The sequence below is a fragment of the Rhinolophus sinicus genome, chromosome 15, assembly GCF_057876585.1.
Source record: "Rhinolophus sinicus isolate RSI-liver-muscle chromosome 15, RSI-T2T, whole genome shotgun sequence".
In the NCBI taxonomy this organism is placed as follows: domain Eukaryota; kingdom Metazoa; phylum Chordata; class Mammalia; order Chiroptera; family Rhinolophidae; genus Rhinolophus; species Rhinolophus sinicus.
In genome coordinates this window covers 2065506-2081727 of record NC_142515.1, presented here as the reverse complement: position 1 = coordinate 2081727, position 16222 = coordinate 2065506, and the positions used below count along the sequence as shown (strand labels likewise).

The window sequence follows — 16222 nt, the reverse complement described above, 5'->3', positions numbered from 1 at the left end:
AGAAATGGCATTTAGGCAACCGGCATCCGTAGCCAGGCAGAGTATGCCCCTCAGAGTCTGCGGCCTGCTACTGTAGCCTGCAAGCCTGCAAAGCAGGTCCTTATTATTTCTCGCAACGATATTTCACATGCCGCACATACAAAGTCAATGATGCATTTTTATTTGCCATGTAGGGGTGAAACTCTTGTGGTAGTTAGAAAAAACAGGTGGGAAATGGCTCTTCTGACAGAGCTCTCCAGTAAGGCGCACACTCTAACAACAATATGAACGATGCCTGGCTGCTCTGGGGAAGAGGTTAACTGACAGAATCGCAGCCCTATTCTCACATACACCAGCTCCATAATAAGTACAAAAGCGTTTTCCTTTTATCAAAAACAGCCGATTGTATAGCTCAGGATGCGAGCGCTGAAGAAGGAAGTAGTAAAGTGACTCCAAGTGATCTCTGACTCCTCCGCCAGGGACACAGGCACCACCCAGAACCCGTTTTCATTTTTGACGACATCGCAGCGACACGGCCAACATATTAATCGGCTCTGCTGAGCAGACCGTCGCGGTGATCGTCATCACTGGAGGGAAATGAGCCGGGCTCCTGGGCGACCAGCGTGTGGCCCGGCCGATTACATTTCAATCGATGCCCTTCCCGAAGCTGGGCGGGGTGGCGGCGCCTGGACACGGCGTCCTTTGTAGACGCAGCTGGCGCCGCCCGCCCGCTCCCGCCGCCCGCCCGACGCTCACCTGCACATAATCTCGTGGGTCAGCAGCACGCGGCACATCTCTGGGTTCTTGTCCTGGCCCTCGTAGACGATGGCCTGAGCGGGGACAAGCAGAAGCGCGGGTTACGAGGCGCCCTAGGCTTCGGTGCCCATCCATCACGGGCGCTGCGGGCCTCGCGGGCGGGCTGCAGGTGCACGGTGGATAGGTGGATAGGGGAGGTGGCGCGGCCCACCCAGGCCACCCTCCGGCGAGGTCACCTGGAGCGGCGCTAGGCCTAGGCGGCTTCCGAGCCTGCGCGGGGGCCCTTCGGCTCCGGAAGACGCAGCCGCGCACGCCCGGGGGAGGCCAGGGCGCAGGGAGCGACGGTGAGCAGGCACCGACCTCGGCGCCCAGGGCTCCGGGTCCCTCGGCTGCCAGCACCGCTGCCGGGCCGCGTCCTCCGGCCATTGTCTACACCGAGTTCAAATCCGCATATTGCAAGAGGCCGATCAGAACGCGCTGCGACTAAAGAAGCGGGGAAGAGCCCCAGCCGAGGTAGCAGTTTGTCTGGAGCCGAGGGTGGCGCCCGGCCTGCCCTGAGCGCTCCCCGGGCTCGGGCAAGGTGGGCGCCCGGCCGCTGCTCGTGTTTAAGCCCAGCTGCCTGCGGCGGCCGCCCTGCGAGCTGGGCTACGCGGGGCTCTGCACGCGGAGGCGGCCCGATGGCCGGGGCGCAGCAGCGACACGTGGCCGCGCCGGGGCCCAGGCCTCGCGGCACCCGGCAGGAGTGCTCAGGGACCTGGGGTACCCAGCCCCGCGTGGCCACGTGCTCCTCGCCGGATGATATTTGGAAAGAAAGTGCTAATGGCCAATCTGGTGTTTATTTTGAAACTGCTAACAATGATTTTTCTCGGGTAAAAAGGCAGTGTCTGCGCGCACGCTCTGGTGGGTTTTGAGCAGAGGCCCCGCCAGATGGTGCGCAGCCCTAGGTGCGCTCTCCACGGCGCTCAGCCCAGCGCCGCCGCCGGGAACCCGAGCCGGGGCCAGGCCGCCAGCGCAAGCCCCACCGCGGGCCTCGCAAAAAAAAAAAAAGAAAAAAAAAAGAAATAAGAAAAAAGCGGGGGGAATGCCACTGGGGGAGGAGCAGGAGGCGGGGGCCGGGAGCCGCAAGTTCCCGGCAGAAAATTCCGCGGGAGGGGGAGGGGAGTCCCCTTTCCCCATTCCCGCCACCCCCACCCCCACCCCGAAAATTATCTGGAAATTACTTCCAACCTCCTCCGGCACTTCTGACACTTTCCTCCACTTCCAGGCGGACAAAGCTCTCTCCCGAGAAAGCCCGGGCTGCCCTCTGGGAAGAGGAAAGGGTCCCTGCGAGCCCATCTCCCCCAGGCTCCCTTCCGACCCCGCTCCGATCCACAAAAGTGTTAGTGTCACCGCAGGCCAACGGGCCGCCTGGGGCTGCAGGGCGCGTGGCGCAGCATCAGCCCTCCTGAGAGAGCGGCTTGTCCTCGGATGGAGCCTCGTATTTATATTTGATTTATTTTTTATTTTGTAGCACAAACAGAAATCCATAAACTGTCGGTTCAGCGCCATTGACTCTTTGATCAGTTACTGGGCTGTTTCTTTCCCTTTTTCCCCCCAACCCCCGTCAGCTAGAGGAGATTAAATGCCTTTATTTTCAGCCCTGTTTATACTGCAAAGGTCCATGGCTAAATGAACAATAAAAGTGTACTTAAGACGAATCCTCCCTTCTCTATGCGACAACAGGGAAACTTAGCTGCTTACATCAACCTCTTAATTAGACCACAGCTTCTCCGAGAACACCAGCCCTTATACACAAAGAAATAAAAGCGCCCTATCAACCAGCAGCCCGATTTCCAGAGGCTTCTCTAACTCCCAGTGAAATAATTACCGAAGGGCACACCGCCCGTCTTTGTAAGAAAGAGTGGAGTTTACCTGTCAGATCTGTTTTCCTCTAAGAGAAAAGCACACCGTTTCACCGCTGCAGACATTAAAATCTAACACGCTTGTTGCCTAGGTAAGGACCAACTTTCTAAAGGGGAAGTAAAATCGGAACACTAATTGCCGGGCAGAATGGGAGGCATGTGTGCTGGGCTGCAGGAAGCACGCCGAAGCTCGGTTACTGGTTCACAAGTCTTAAAGTTAGCATCAGAAATGAAGACGCCACTTTCATTTCTAAGCGTGAAGCCAGCTTGGAAGTATATTTTAAATCGATCAGTGCCAAGTGGATTTAATTTACACACTGGACCTGCCCCTCTCCCAATCCTCTATTTTAAGAAATGGGGAAACAAAATCTTTTAAAACCACGAGACAACATACCACCCAGCACCAAACCAGCCAGCGGCTGCACAACGTCAAAAAGCAAGGAAGTGCTTTTCTGCACTTAATCACATTACTGATAGCCAACAGTTATCATCGGAAAAGTTGGCCAAGACAGGTTAAATAATTTAATAAGGAATGGCTCGTAATTATGTTATTTACAAGGTATGACAGAGGGTGGGAGAGGGCGCAAGGAGCTGCTCCCAGAGCAATGGACGGGTTTGGGTGACCCCTGGAGCTCGGAGTTTGAATTATGGAGATGGGGGGCTGAGAGGTGAAGATGGACTAGAGAACAAGGTGACTTTTCACCCCAACACATTTAACTTTTAAATCCAAATAAACGTCTCGTGTTACTAGACCATCACACTCGGAAGAAAAAAATGAACTAATCAAGTCCCACTCAATGGGCTTTGAAAAGGAGTTAGTTGCCATTGTTATAGAAAAAAAATCAATGAAATGATTGCAAGGAGAGAGAGAAAGAAACATTTAAAAATATACAGAGGGGGACATCTTGAAATTTTTCTGTCAAATATTAATTTCCACAATTAATTCAGAGGGAATTCGAATCCAATCACAAGCCATTTAATAAAGCATATATGTTCTGTTCTAATGACAACAAACTATTTTACCAATCGCTTCATTTATTCCAATAAATATGGAATTCTCATTAGCATGTCTAGGAAACTAAATGAAAAACAAAAACAGGAGATCCATTTGTCAGTCGCTAGTCTCTGAACCCCAGGACAACCCCAGCTGAGCACTGAAAACTACTACAGATGCTTAAACTTTCTCACCTGTTTGGTCATCGAATCTATGAGGCGAACATACAGATCCTGCTCCGTCCTGACTCCTGCAAAACAACAGGGACACATTCTCATCAGGATTTTAGCAAGGGCACACGGGCACAGGAAGTCCGGGACTCAGGGACTGGGGCCTCGTGATGCAGCAAAACTCGGCATGCCCTTTAACAGGCAAGAAAGAAAACCCCCACCACTTCTGGCTTTATTATTTTCTTTTCTTAATCAAGAACCTTAGGACTCTCAGAGTTTTGCCATGGCTGAGAGCAGGCCTGGTTGCTACACTGGGTGGGCCCATGTGGTCATTTATTTTTAGAGAACAGAAAGCAAGAAATGGAAACAGAGTCTGAACTCTTTCTAATGTCTCTCCAGGATTTTTAAAAAACTCATGCCCAAGAAGTAAGTTGTGCTCAGTTTAGGAAGCTACACTCATCTCCATAATTAACATTAATTTGCAAAATTGAAAAAAGTCACTTAAAAGTGATGTTCAGCTGGAGCCCATATCGATCCCCTTTTTACTTTCTACTTCCAGCCCCATCGGTTAATCATGTGAAGTGCCATCGACTTATTGATCGTTTATGTTTTGTTTTCTTCTATGCCATGAGAAGATTTCGTGTTTACATCCATGTCATTTTAATCTCAGAACCTGGGTCCTTTAACCATCTCGGGAAAGGAGAGTGAACGCGCAGGGGCGGGAAGGCGGCAGCAGCGGCGGCCACTTACCGTTGCTGTACAACAGCTGGAGTTTATAGTGGATGCCGTTGTTGGTTTTCTCGTTGTTCGGCTCCTGAAAGGAACGGTAAATAATTGCATTTAGTGTGGTCGGTGTCCGGCGCGGCCACCGCGCTCGGTCCCCTTCCACGACCGAGGCCCCTTGGCCTCACACAGGGCAGGATTCCTAGCTCGGAGCAGCGCGGTGATGTCACTTTCCTGCTGGAAACCCAGCGCTCTCCCGGCCCTGCAGAAGTCCGGGGGCGCAGAGAAGTTGCCCAGCCCTCTGCCGGGCCGAGCGGGCGCACGTGGCGGCGGGGGCGCCTCGGCGAGTCGTCCCCGCCGCCGAGGGGGGCACTCCGGGCCACCGAGTTTGGGCACCGCCTGCCTCCCAGTCCTAGAAAGATGGAGGGTGTGACTGTATGTTTACACTTACTTTCTCTTTCTCCACAAAGTCCACAAAAGCGGTCCTTTCAATCTCCACCGGCTGCCCCTGCCTGTCGTAGAGCGCCAGCACGAAGTGGAAGAAATTGGATTTCCGGAGGTTGGAAGGCGGCTGCTTCTCGAAGTGCGCCCGCGCCAGCCCCACGCCACTGCGGGAGGAAAGAGACAGCGGCCGGGTGAGAAGCGCCGCGGAGCCGGGGCCCGGGCCGGGGCGCGCGGGGGCGGCCGGTACGTACCTCTGGGCAGCCGTGTTGGCGTCCACCACCCCCGCCGTGTGCATCCACGAGCGCACCGGGTTCATGCCGCTGCCCAGCGGCTCCTCCTTCATGGTCGTCCCCCCGCGCGGAATATTCTCCTGAATCCCAAACATGAAAACTGCTGGCGGCGGCCGCGGCTCCCGGCCGAAAGCGCTTCCGCGAGCAGCGGCGCTCGGGGCTCGGCGGCAGGCGGCTGCCCTGGCCGCGCTCGCCCTGTTCGGCGCCTGCGGTCCGGCCCGCCGCCGGCTTCAGCCCGTCCCGGGCAGGCGCGACATACACCGGCGGCCGGGGGCGCCGAGGCGGCTACACCGGCGGCTACACCGGCGGCGGCGCTCCGGAGAAGCAGGACGCGGCGGCCGCGGCGCTGGTTGTTGTTGTTGTTGTTTGCAGGCGCGCTCAACGTGGTGTCATCCTAGCCGGGCGGCGTCCGCGGCTGCAGGACACTGCGGGATCGCCCGCTTCTGGCGCGGCCCGCCTGCTCCAAAGACAAATAAACGGGGCAGTGAGTGCCGCGGCGCAGTCCCGGGCGCAGGCGGGGCGCGGCGGGGCCTGGAGCGGCGCGCGCAGCGGACGGAGGCGCACAAAACTCAGCCCTCTCTCCCCGAGGAATGGACCCTTTCCCGGGAGCCAAAACTCGAAGCCCCCGGGAGCGGCGCTGTCAGAGGGTGACGTCGGGGGGCGGTGCCTGCGCCATATATGGGAGCGGCCGCCCCTCGCCGCGCCCCTTGCTGCCGCGCTAGCCGACTGACTGCCTGACGGCGCCGCGAGCCGGCCCGAGCCCCGCGAGCCCCGCGAGCCCCGCCGCCGCCGAGCGCCACCGAGCGCCACCAAGCGCCGCCGCCGCCCCCAGCCACGCGCCGCCGCTCCTTGCTCCCACCCGCAGCCAAGGAAGTTACTACTCGCCCAAATAAATCTTGAAATAAAACAACCAGTGCACAATTGCAGCTTGGTTCCCTTAATATCTCCTACCAAATCAGAGACATAGTCAAAAAACGGTAGATAGGAGGGGGTAACATGCCCAGGCACCCCAAGTTGCCCAAATGCATGCAATAAACGCAAGGGGTTGCAGCTCGCCCTGGGGTGGCCCAAAGGGAAAAATGGGAAGAGGCAGGCAGGCCGCAGGGAGGGATCTGGAGGGGCAAGCCACCGACTGGGGGGGTGGGCAGGGCTCCCTCAACAAGGCGGGGGAGGGGGGTGGGGGGGACGCAGCTCAGCCTGGTTTCTAAGCAAACCTAAGGCTGCTGGGGTGCTGGTCTGCCCCCGTCTGGGCCTCGCCGGACGCCTGTGTTTTCTGACCCGGCGGAGGCCGCCGAGTGCCGGGCTGGGGACCCACGTCGGAGGCGGGCTCTACCAGATGCTCCCTCTTTCCGGGTGGCCACGGGAGACCCCGTACCCTGGCCTGTCCTTAGGCGCGGCGAGTGACAAAGAAGGCTCCGGGCTCTGTGGACAGACAGGAAGCGCGCCCGGCCTCTGCAGCGACCTGGAGCCGGGTGTCCGGCTACGCGCCCTGCACGGTGCCCAGACCTCCCCGGCGCCAGCCGCTCTAAAAGCCGAGCGGACGCCGCGGGCGCCCGGGTCCTGCCCTTGGTGCCGCCGGGCTGGGTAAGCGCGCGGCGCGCGGCTGCCCAACCTGGTTTCGAGGAATTGGGAGGGCAGCCGGGCGCGGACAGTGCGTGGGCCCGGCGGCCGGGCTCCTGCAGCTGGGACTCGGAGCCCAGGCGCACCGTGCGCCCGCCCAAAGAACGTCTGCGCCTCACCGACTGGAGACCCAGGGGACGACCAGGAGCTGTCCCGGCACTTCTCTGCCAAGAGAAATCAGGCCCTTTTGATTAAAACAAACAAAACCAAAACAGGTTACAGGGTGCAAGGTTGTCGCAGGGCAATCTAGTCCCGTCGGTCTGGGGTAGCATTCCCTTTTTTTTCATGAATTGGCAGTGTGTGTGCGTTAATATTTTAATTAATCGGGAAAATCGAAGTCCGATTTACATTATCTGGGGACCCCCACGCCTCTTGGAAGGGGTGAGAAAAAAGATGTGTTGGAAAGCAATCTATTTTGCTGGTGTTGGGGGTTAATGACTATTGCCAAAGATAAGTGAATTATCAAAGCTGTTGCGCCAGTCCCATCTCAAAATCCATTACGGTGCCGGCCGTCTAATTAAATACGTAAGTATAATAAAATCATATTTTATGACTATTTGAGGGTAATGAGATTAGTCTTTAGAAGCGATCGCCACATATTAAAGATGCCACTGTCTATAGAATGTTAATAGCCTTAAATCAAAGTGTATGGAAACTATTCACGATAAATTAAAAGAAAATTTCTGTATTCCTAATAAGCCCAGAGCTTTCCACACATAGCAGACTGAGTGTAGGAGGCAACACTTTCTTCCTGGAGGAAGAGCACAAAATAAAAGTTGGCCATCAGTGGAGGGTGGGGCTGAGGAGTCGCTTTGTCTCTTCGTGTTGAGCGGCTCGGGGGCTCATGCAGGGTGAGCGGCCAGGCAAGTGTTATTGTCAGAATATGCAAAATGTCTTTTCGGGAAAGATGAAGTTGGAAATAGGAAACAATGCTTTCTTTGTAGCACACTTCCCAAAATGCCCAGCCCGAGCTGGAGGTGCCTCCTTCCTTGCTCTAACGAAAGTATCATGCTTAAAATCATTTACAGTATCTTTAATTCAGATTACACGCGCCAAGGCGATTTAAATCTGATTACCAAATTAGAAGGTTTAAAAACAAATCCTTCCAAATCTGATACTGTTGACTAAAGAGAGAAAAAAGTTCTATAAGCCCATCACATAAGGTAACGATCCTGCCCCAGAAAGAAAAGGGGTTTTAAACCTTTCTGACAGCAAATGCAGCTGCCCCACTATTTTGGACGATATTAAGCGAAAATGAATGCAAATCTGTGTTCAGCAGCCATCTGGCCCGAAATGGGGGAATCAGCTGCTCTCACAACAGGCTCGGAGGCTGAATCCATTTCAGCTCATTTTCTAGATCATCTGGTCCCGCACCCAAAGCGTGGAAAATACGGTCTTTATCATTCACCAACTTTATCTTTTTTGTCACTCCACGGCTGGCTCCGAGCTGCGGGCACAGGGACTGGCCGCCCGGTCAGGATCTCCAACCCGGGCCTGCTGGAGAGCGGCCTGGGAGGGCAGCCTCCTCGGCCCCCACCTCACTCTATCCCAGACTGTCACTTTGATGGGGCGGGAGCAGCAGCGCAGGGGAGCGAGGGGCAGGAAACCCAGGCTGCGGAGGCGGAGGGGAGAGGGAGGCTGCAGGGCGATTCCTGGAAGTCCTAAGAGATGCTGGGAGCGCGTCCCCGCGCCCAGCCGCTTCCCGGGGGAGCCCAACCTCCGCCCCTCTCCATTTCCAGAGAACTAGGAGCGCCCAGCACCCAGGTAGGGGAAGCTGAGGGGAAACCAGGCTGACACCGTGGAAGTTGCGCAGGTCCCCAGAGACCAACGGTCCAGACTCAGCGCACAGAGCGCTCCCAGGGGCTGGGCCAGTCGGGCCTGACCTTCCCTGGGAACCCCGAGGGCCGCGAAGGTGGAGGCAACCGCTCAGGGCCCGGCTCAACGCGATTTGCACGGGTGGCCCTCGCACCGCCTCCTCCTCCTCGGAGGGTGGGAAGTATTCCTTTTGTGCGGATTTACGGGGAGAGGCTTCAATGAGCCCCCTCACATTTGCATTTAAATAGCGGCATCAAGCGCTTCGCGTGCCACACACCAGTGGGCTCCCAGATGTCACGCCGGAGTCAGTCAGATGGCCAGTGCCCAGCTGTCCTCCCCACGTCGTGCCGGAGCAGGCAGTGACCTTAAAGAGACAGCGCCGGCACCCCCTGAAGCCCTGCTCGGGGAGCAGTGTGCAGGGCGCAGGGCCGCAGCGGCGCTTGGCCACTACGCCGCGGCACCTCCCTAGGCTGGCCCGGGCGGTACAACCGCGCAGCACCCGCACCCAAGTCCAGCCCGCCCTCCCTGGCAGTCGCGCGTTCCAAGGCCCTCCACTCGCGCCCACTACCCACCCGGGTAAGGGGGTTGTTCCGCGCACGGCAAGCGTAAACTCCCCCCTCGCACCTCCCCTGTCCCGGGCCCTCCGTCGCTGCGTAGTGCCAGGCCTGGAGAGCGGAAGCCGGGCTGCTGCCGGCCTCCAAGCCACCCAGAAACTTCGGCCAAGTTCGAGTCCCAGGGCGCGAGGCCGGCGTTTCCCACCGTCCAGGGCACTCTGTTGACGCCCCTTCTTGATTGCGGCCGAGCCCGGGGAGCCTGTCGACAGCCCTACCAGCTTTCCAAAGAGTAATAAAGTGCATTTCCGGCGTCAAGAATCCTGGGCCGGGGGGTTCCTGGAAGCCCAGCCCCCTGAGGGATCAGGGCCGCGGCCAGGCACAGCGCTCTCAAAGGGCCGGTGGCCTCTGCCCAGGTTGCGCGGCCAGGCCACTCGGAGCGCTCGGGAACCGGTGCGAGCCAATGCGCCGAAGGCCCGCGCGGTTCGCGTTCCCGCCGCCAGTGCGGAGCTGCAGGCGCGGCCCGCCCCCACGTCCTCCGCGCCCGGGGGTCACGCTCAGACCGCGCTGGCTACCCGGCCTGCAGCCTGGCTCCGGCCTGGGGTCAGGGCCCAGCGCCACGCACAAGCGGAGGCCGAGGAAAGAACCCGAAAGCCGATAGCTAGACTGACCTTGGGCCCCAGCGGGAAGGAGGTCGTAGGGGCCCGGAGAACCGGAGAATAGGGAAATCCCGGGAGGACGCACCTAGAAAATGCCGTGAACTGCGGGAGAGGGTGTACAGCCACGCACTCTCAAACCCTGCCCACTGCGGGTCAGTGACACGGCCCCCGAGAGCGCCTGGGCTTTGCCTTGCGCAGCGGGGTCACGCTGCCCGTGGGCCGGGGAGGCCTGTCAAGCGAGGGCTCCGCACTCAGGCCACCCCCAACCTGTTAAGTTGCTCACAAAAAGTGCCAGGCCAGGTTCGGGTGGGTTTTTCAGTCCTAGAGAAAGCACCTTCGCCCTCTCTGCGCAGAGACGGAAGCCATCGGGTCCTCCGGAGGCAGGTGGCGATCGAACCCAAGCCAGATCGCACGTCCCACCTTCCCTGGGAGGCAACTAACTGGGCACCTTGCCCCCAGACACGTGGGGCACACCAAAAGGGCTCCTCTCCCCTGCGAGGGGAATGCGGGAGGCCTGGCAGGGTTCACAGGTAAAAAGCCAACGCTGAAGGGTCTCAGACCCCTGTTCTCTGCACCACCCCTGGCCCCCGTTATTCGGTAAGGCTAAGACTCCTGAAGCCCGACCCCCGAGTACTGAAAAAGGCTCAATTCTCCAAGTGAGAACGTGCAGGCGCCTCCTGCCAAGGCGGCCAAGTTTGACAAACAGCGCCTCCTGGGGTGGGGAGAGCAGAGTGCCACTGCGCAGCGGAGAGCTGAGACTAGCCGAGCCGCCCAGGCTCCCACCTACCCCGGGGCAGGTGGCCGCAGCGACTCCCTGTCCGGCCCCAACAGCTCCTGCGTGTCGGGTGCACCTGGGCCTCGCTGACCGCGTGACCCCGAGGAGCTCGCAGAACCGTCCACCCGCGGCCTGGTCCTAATTGCTGCCCACGTGCGTCTGCATCAGTCAGGCCTAGCCGGATACCGGGAACAAGGCCCACGCGGGGAGCGCCCACGCCTTTGCTGGCGAGTAACGCGCGCTCCTAGTGGCCAGGCCTGCGGGGACAGCGGACACCACACGGAACTCGCTCAATGCCCTCCCTGGAAAATCCAGGGCGCTCCAAGCGGGCTGAAAACGCCAGGGCGCACCTCGGCACTGCCGCGTGCGAAATTAGAGAGGAAACAGTTAATTATTGTTTCCTCGTCCTAACTTTTCTCTGGTTCCTTCGGTCCTTTTGGCTGACCCCACCGTTCTGAGTCAGCCCTGGGGTCTTCTCAGCCAGAGCGAGAACCCCAAATCAAACATTCGCTTTCTGAGAGCCGGGCTTCTCCCAGCTCACCTTGCAACGTTCAAGGTTGCCTCTCCGCAGAAAGCTCAGGCGCAGCACCGGAGCTGGGAAAGACAGCTGGTGCGTGGCAGGGTCCCTCGGACCCGAAAAGGTGCAGCCGTTTAACGAGCCGGGATTTCCCGAGCTGCGTTCAGCGGCGCCCCAAGGCAGTCGGGCTGGACGCGCCAGAGCCGGCACCCGGACGCGGATTCTGCGTCTGCCCACCCGCGCCAGTTTACAAAGCAAACTTTCCCTAGAGTAGTTTCTAGATGGAAAGGCGCGCAGAGTGCGCCAGTCAACACCTAAACAGACCCAAACTGTAGTAACATGGATCGATCAGATAATTTCAAATATTATAATTGGCTTTAATTAAACACACTGCGTTCTAATTAACTCTGAAATTTTAGCATGCTTTGGGACACTGGTGTCTGATTTGATATTGTCAGTCCAGATGTCCTAATAAAATTCAATCCTCCACTCAAGACTTCAATATTCACTAAGAACAAAATGCAAATTAAATGTAAAACCTAAAGTATCACCAAAGGTATAATCAAGAAAGGTGTCTCAAAACTTCTCACTTTTTATTACGCAGTAGTTTAAAAATGCAGATTACATCGTGACAAGACCTCTCCAGTACACCGTAAATCTTAACTCTTTCCTGGCAGGGTTGGAGTGCCTTGCCACTGGCTTAAAAGGTAAAGGTGAGGGACAGGCCGACCCCTTGACAGAATTAAATGCCCTCATCTGGAAGCTAACGGAGCGCAAAAGTTTGCCGATGAAATTCTGGTTTGAAACACGGGTTTGCCAACACGGCTCATGGAGATGGGATGCTAGAAAGCTAAGGAGTGGAGGTGGACCGGCTGTCACTGTACTGACGTCCTGTTCTGCCACGACCCTCGTCCACTCGTCAGCCGCACCTTAACGGTGTGTACACATCCGTTCCCCTGCGCAAAAGTGGGGCGGTGGGTGACAGCGGCCCGGCCTGGTCAGGCTGCCAGGGTAATTATCTCAGCTTCGGAGACAGAGACGACGAGGCTGGGAAGGAAGCGAGAGCACACTACCCTTGGGAAGAAATGTATCAAGCCCTCCTTCGGTTGACCCACGTTCGCGCAACTTCTAAGGGATCCATCCGCGCGGGCTGATAGGGTCCCGCGGCGCGCGGCTGGGCGGGACAGACCCTCTGGGGAAGCCCCGCGCTGGTCGTGTTTTGCGGGGGAGGGCGGGGAGATGGGACGGGGACGCCTTTGGCGACACATTTGGCGGAGACTTGATTCTTTACCGATCCGAGGGGCTGCTAAATTTACAGTCCAGAATGAGCCCCGTTAAAAGGAAGCTATTCCCACGTTAAACATGTCTATGTTTTCCATACTAATGGAGTCACTTAAAGCTGTTGCTAATTTAACTTTTTAAAAAGGCCACACTGTGGAAATTTGCATTTTCTTTAGGATATTGAAATGAAGAGAAAACTGCTGGGCGGCGAGGCTGCCCAGGGCATAGCTAGGGGCCATGCAGAAATAAAAACAGATAAAGAAAAGAAGAAAGAAAGAAACCCGCTTCTCTTCTAGACTATTAATAAGCAATTTGTCCCGCTGAAATTTACATTGCAAAGCGGAGCGCGCCGGCAGCCGCGGCGGCAGGGCCAGCGCAGGCTCAGGCGGTGCACCCCGCCCGGGCGGAGGCGGCCTCTGAGCGGTCCTGGCCGCCCTCGGGGGTGATCCATGGGTAGCTTTGAACTTGGTGTCCTTGCCACCGCACCGCCGACCCTCATCAGCACCCACGCGTATCTGCACTCCAATGCCCCGCCCGGGCCGCGCGCCCGGAAAGCGGGCACTGGGACTGCGCTGTCGCCGCCAGGCCTGAGCTGCAGCCAGGTCGTGGTCTCTCGACAGGAACTCCTCGGCTCCCAGGAACGACCCGGAATCACAGACCCCCAGTACTTCCCAGGCCTTAAATTTAAAATGCCAACAATAAGTTCGAGTTTTTTCCTGCTGGACCGGGCTGCCCTGGTCCAAGTCAACTGCAAGTGTGGAGCCCCGCGCTCGCCCCACGCCCCCGCCAGCTCCCCCGCCCGCGCGCCGCCCGGCGGAACGCGGCTCCGAGCCTAGCGTGTGGCCAGGGCGCCATCTATGGGCGCCGCGCGGCTCCGGGTGCCGCCGCCGCCTCCCTCTCGCGTCCAGAACCGGTGCTCGCCCGCGCCCGCACCACGATGCATGCCACTTGTCACAATTATCCGACGCTCCCCGTACTATTTTGCTTATGAAACATTGATTGCTTAGTTATGCGAACTTTTAAGCACTATATTAAAACTTTTGAAATCAAGGCGCTCTCCTGCCTGCGATTTTTAGGCACACGATTAAAAGATATGAAATGTGAAGATAATGCAATTTGATTTGTTAGTCTAACTCTGCGATTTGAGACTTGATGTCCCCAAAGACCAGGCGAGCTTTCCCCTTTTATTTATTTTTATTAAAACATCAATCTATGCTAGAGCTGGGTGAACTCGGTTTCACCTGGAGAACATAAAATTCTCCATACCAAAGAAATAACCACCTTTCATAAATCAGCGGTATTCCTGACACATCGATCAATTTTTGGTTGTTAATCCGAAAGGAGGAGTTTTAATTGCTTCCTGCGTTCTTGTCCAGGCACCTCGGCGTTTCGACCTCTCTCTCTCCCTCCCAGGGTCTCACTTTTGTATTGGGGGCGGGGCGGGGACTGAAAAATCCTGGGTTCTTTAACTCAATACCCGGAACCCCCAATCTCCGCCTGCGCCTGTGCGCACCTCCCCAGCGCTGAGGGCCCCCGGCACGCGCTCCCCTACCCTCAGCCCGGCCCGGAAGGCCGCGAGGAGAGGCCACCCGGAGCCCGCTAGGCCGCCCAGCCAGTCCTCGTCGGCCGCCAGGACGCTGCCAACGCGCAGCGCAAAAGTTCACTGCGAGGCCAGGCCCGAGCGCCGCCCACGGTCCGGGCTACCTCGTCCCCAGCCTGGCCGCGCGCCCCCGCCACAGCCCCCGCCCGCGCTCCCGCGGGCGAGTAGAGCGCACCCCGGCTCGCCTAGCCCCGCAGTCCGCGCAGCCCGCACCCCCCCTCGCCCTGCGCCCGGTCGGCGACGCGCCAAGTTCAACTTTGCTGGCCTGTGGCCTCTGGGGGGCTTCGGCTGGGCGGGGAGCCCCCGACGGGATCGGGAGCAGCCCCCGCGCGCTTACCTGCGCCGCTCATTCGACGGGCGTCGCGGGGCGCCCTGGCCGCGAGGTGTCGGCGGCGCCGGCGGCGGGCCGGGAGGGTGTGCGGCCCGGCGCCTGCCCACGTTCCCACCTCCCGCCCTCCCGGGAGAGCCCACGGGCCGGGCCGCGAGCGCGCCAGTGCGCACGCGCCGTGCTGCCTTCCACCGCGGGAGGCGGCGGCGCAGCGGGCGGGGGGCCGGGCGAGGACGCGAGGAGGTGCCCGCAGGCAGCCCCGCGGCCCGCCCGCCCCCGTGCCCTCAGGCCGCAGCTGCGTCCCGCCGCCGTCGCCGCCGCCGCCGTTGGGGGCAGGGGCGGCTGAACCTCTGGGCGCCCCCTGGGCCGGCGTGGGGCCCCTCCGCCGGGAAGCCTTTTGCAAGGACCGGAGGAACCCCGCTCCTTCCTCAGGGGCTCGGAGGGCGTGGGTAACCCGCCTGGGCCGAGAGAGCGAGGCAGGCCCCAGGCGCAGCGCCGGGTCTTGGAGGCCTGAAGCCGTCGGTGTAGACGCGTGCACTCCCTGAAGCCTGAGGATGGCGCGGGGTCTCCATCCTCAGGCTTCTACTCTACTGGGAAGTACTCTACTGCCCTGCGGTTACATGAAATGGGGGGGGGGGGGAGCGATCTTGCAGAGCAGGGAGAGGGGCCACGGTTCTCCCAGAAAAGTCACGGAGAAAGAAAATACCTGTCCCCCTCCAAGCTGGGTACTGCGTTGAGGTCAATGTCCCCTGAAGTGCTTCCACTGCTCTGGGAGAGTGAGGCCAGGCAGCCTGACCACCCCACACCCCGGCAAATGACCAGATGCGGGACCTTTGCCATAAACATCTGGGGAGCTGCTGCTGTAGACAAGGAAAGGGGTTGGCGGGTATCCCCACCCTAACCAGCTGGCTGGCCCTGGGTTGGTGGAGCTGCCTTGTAACCAAGGCTCAGGCCTACCTCCAGGCTGCATTGTTTCCTCTCTCATCTAACCCTGTGCCAAGAACCCAGGACTGTCTCCTTATCTTCCTGCTCTGTCAAAGCCCAAGTGCAGTGTAGATACCTGAATAAAACCACTTTCAGATCACCAAGGTTTATCTCCGAAAACATCACCAGTGTGTCCAAACGTGACCCTCAGCTGCGACCACTTACTGCTCCCCCCCCCCTCGTTTCTTACGCCTAGATTCCTTCTGTACTCTTTATTTCAACCTTTTATAGTGAAAGTTGAATGTGCTGAGTCATGAAATCTTACTGGAAGGGAAAAGTTATTTTTGGCCATTTATTTAGTAAAAAGCACTCTAGAGAATGCAACCCAGAAATGTACTTTATTATGATAGCTTAATGTAAGAAAAGAACTAAATAACGAATATTTCCCCTTTGTCATCTTCACTTGGGAATCATTTTTAATGTGAGCCAGCATGAAACCATTTAAGCAATATGCAATATTTTAAGATATAAAATTACCCATGTTTTTAAAAGCAGCTCACATGTATTGAATGCTATATGCCAGGCACCCGAGACAGACACATACACAGAAAAATTAAAGGACGTGTCATGGTCACACCACAAGGAAGCTGGGACTCCAACCGTGGTGCGGGAGTCCAGAGCCCTGGTCAGTACATGGTTCAGCCATGTGTGGCTTCAGAGGCAAATGGGAGAGGGTTTCAGGGTCTTGAAATCACTTTGCATGCGTGAAGTCTTGAAGTGGCCTTTGCCCAATCCATATGACCAGGTTGGCTGTGGAATGACAGGGAGGAGGCTAAGGGGATGGGTTTGATCCCTTTAATGATAGCGCCCCAACCCTCATCCTTGCTGTTTCACC

At 58.0% G+C, this 16222-nt stretch overlaps 1 protein-coding gene across 14 annotated transcripts in view; it reads right to left on the bottom strand.

Moving 5' to 3' along the window:
• EBF3 (EBF transcription factor 3) overlaps window positions 1-14548 on the bottom strand; it is a 125353-nt gene extending 110805 nt beyond the window's left edge. For 2 of the 14 annotated variants that reach the window (XM_019728264.3, XM_088791751.1), the window contains exons 1-5: window positions 5219-6083; window positions 4975-5131; window positions 4551-4614; window positions 3825-3880; window positions 736-809 (exon numbers count right to left, since the gene is read on the bottom strand). In XM_019728264.3, coding sequence (XP_019583823.1) covers window positions 736-809; window positions 3825-3880; window positions 4551-4614; window positions 4975-5131; window positions 5219-5352 — 485 coding nt within the window. In that variant the 5' untranslated portion in view covers window positions 5353-6083. Of the gene's footprint in view, window positions 1-735; window positions 810-3824; window positions 3881-4550; window positions 4615-4974; window positions 5132-5218; window positions 6116-14412 lie in introns of those variants that run through there. The other 12 variants (XM_019728260.3, XM_088791748.1, XM_088791750.1 and 9 more) reach the window with 12 other exon arrangements.
• Window positions 14549-16222: the final 1674 nt, after the last annotated feature.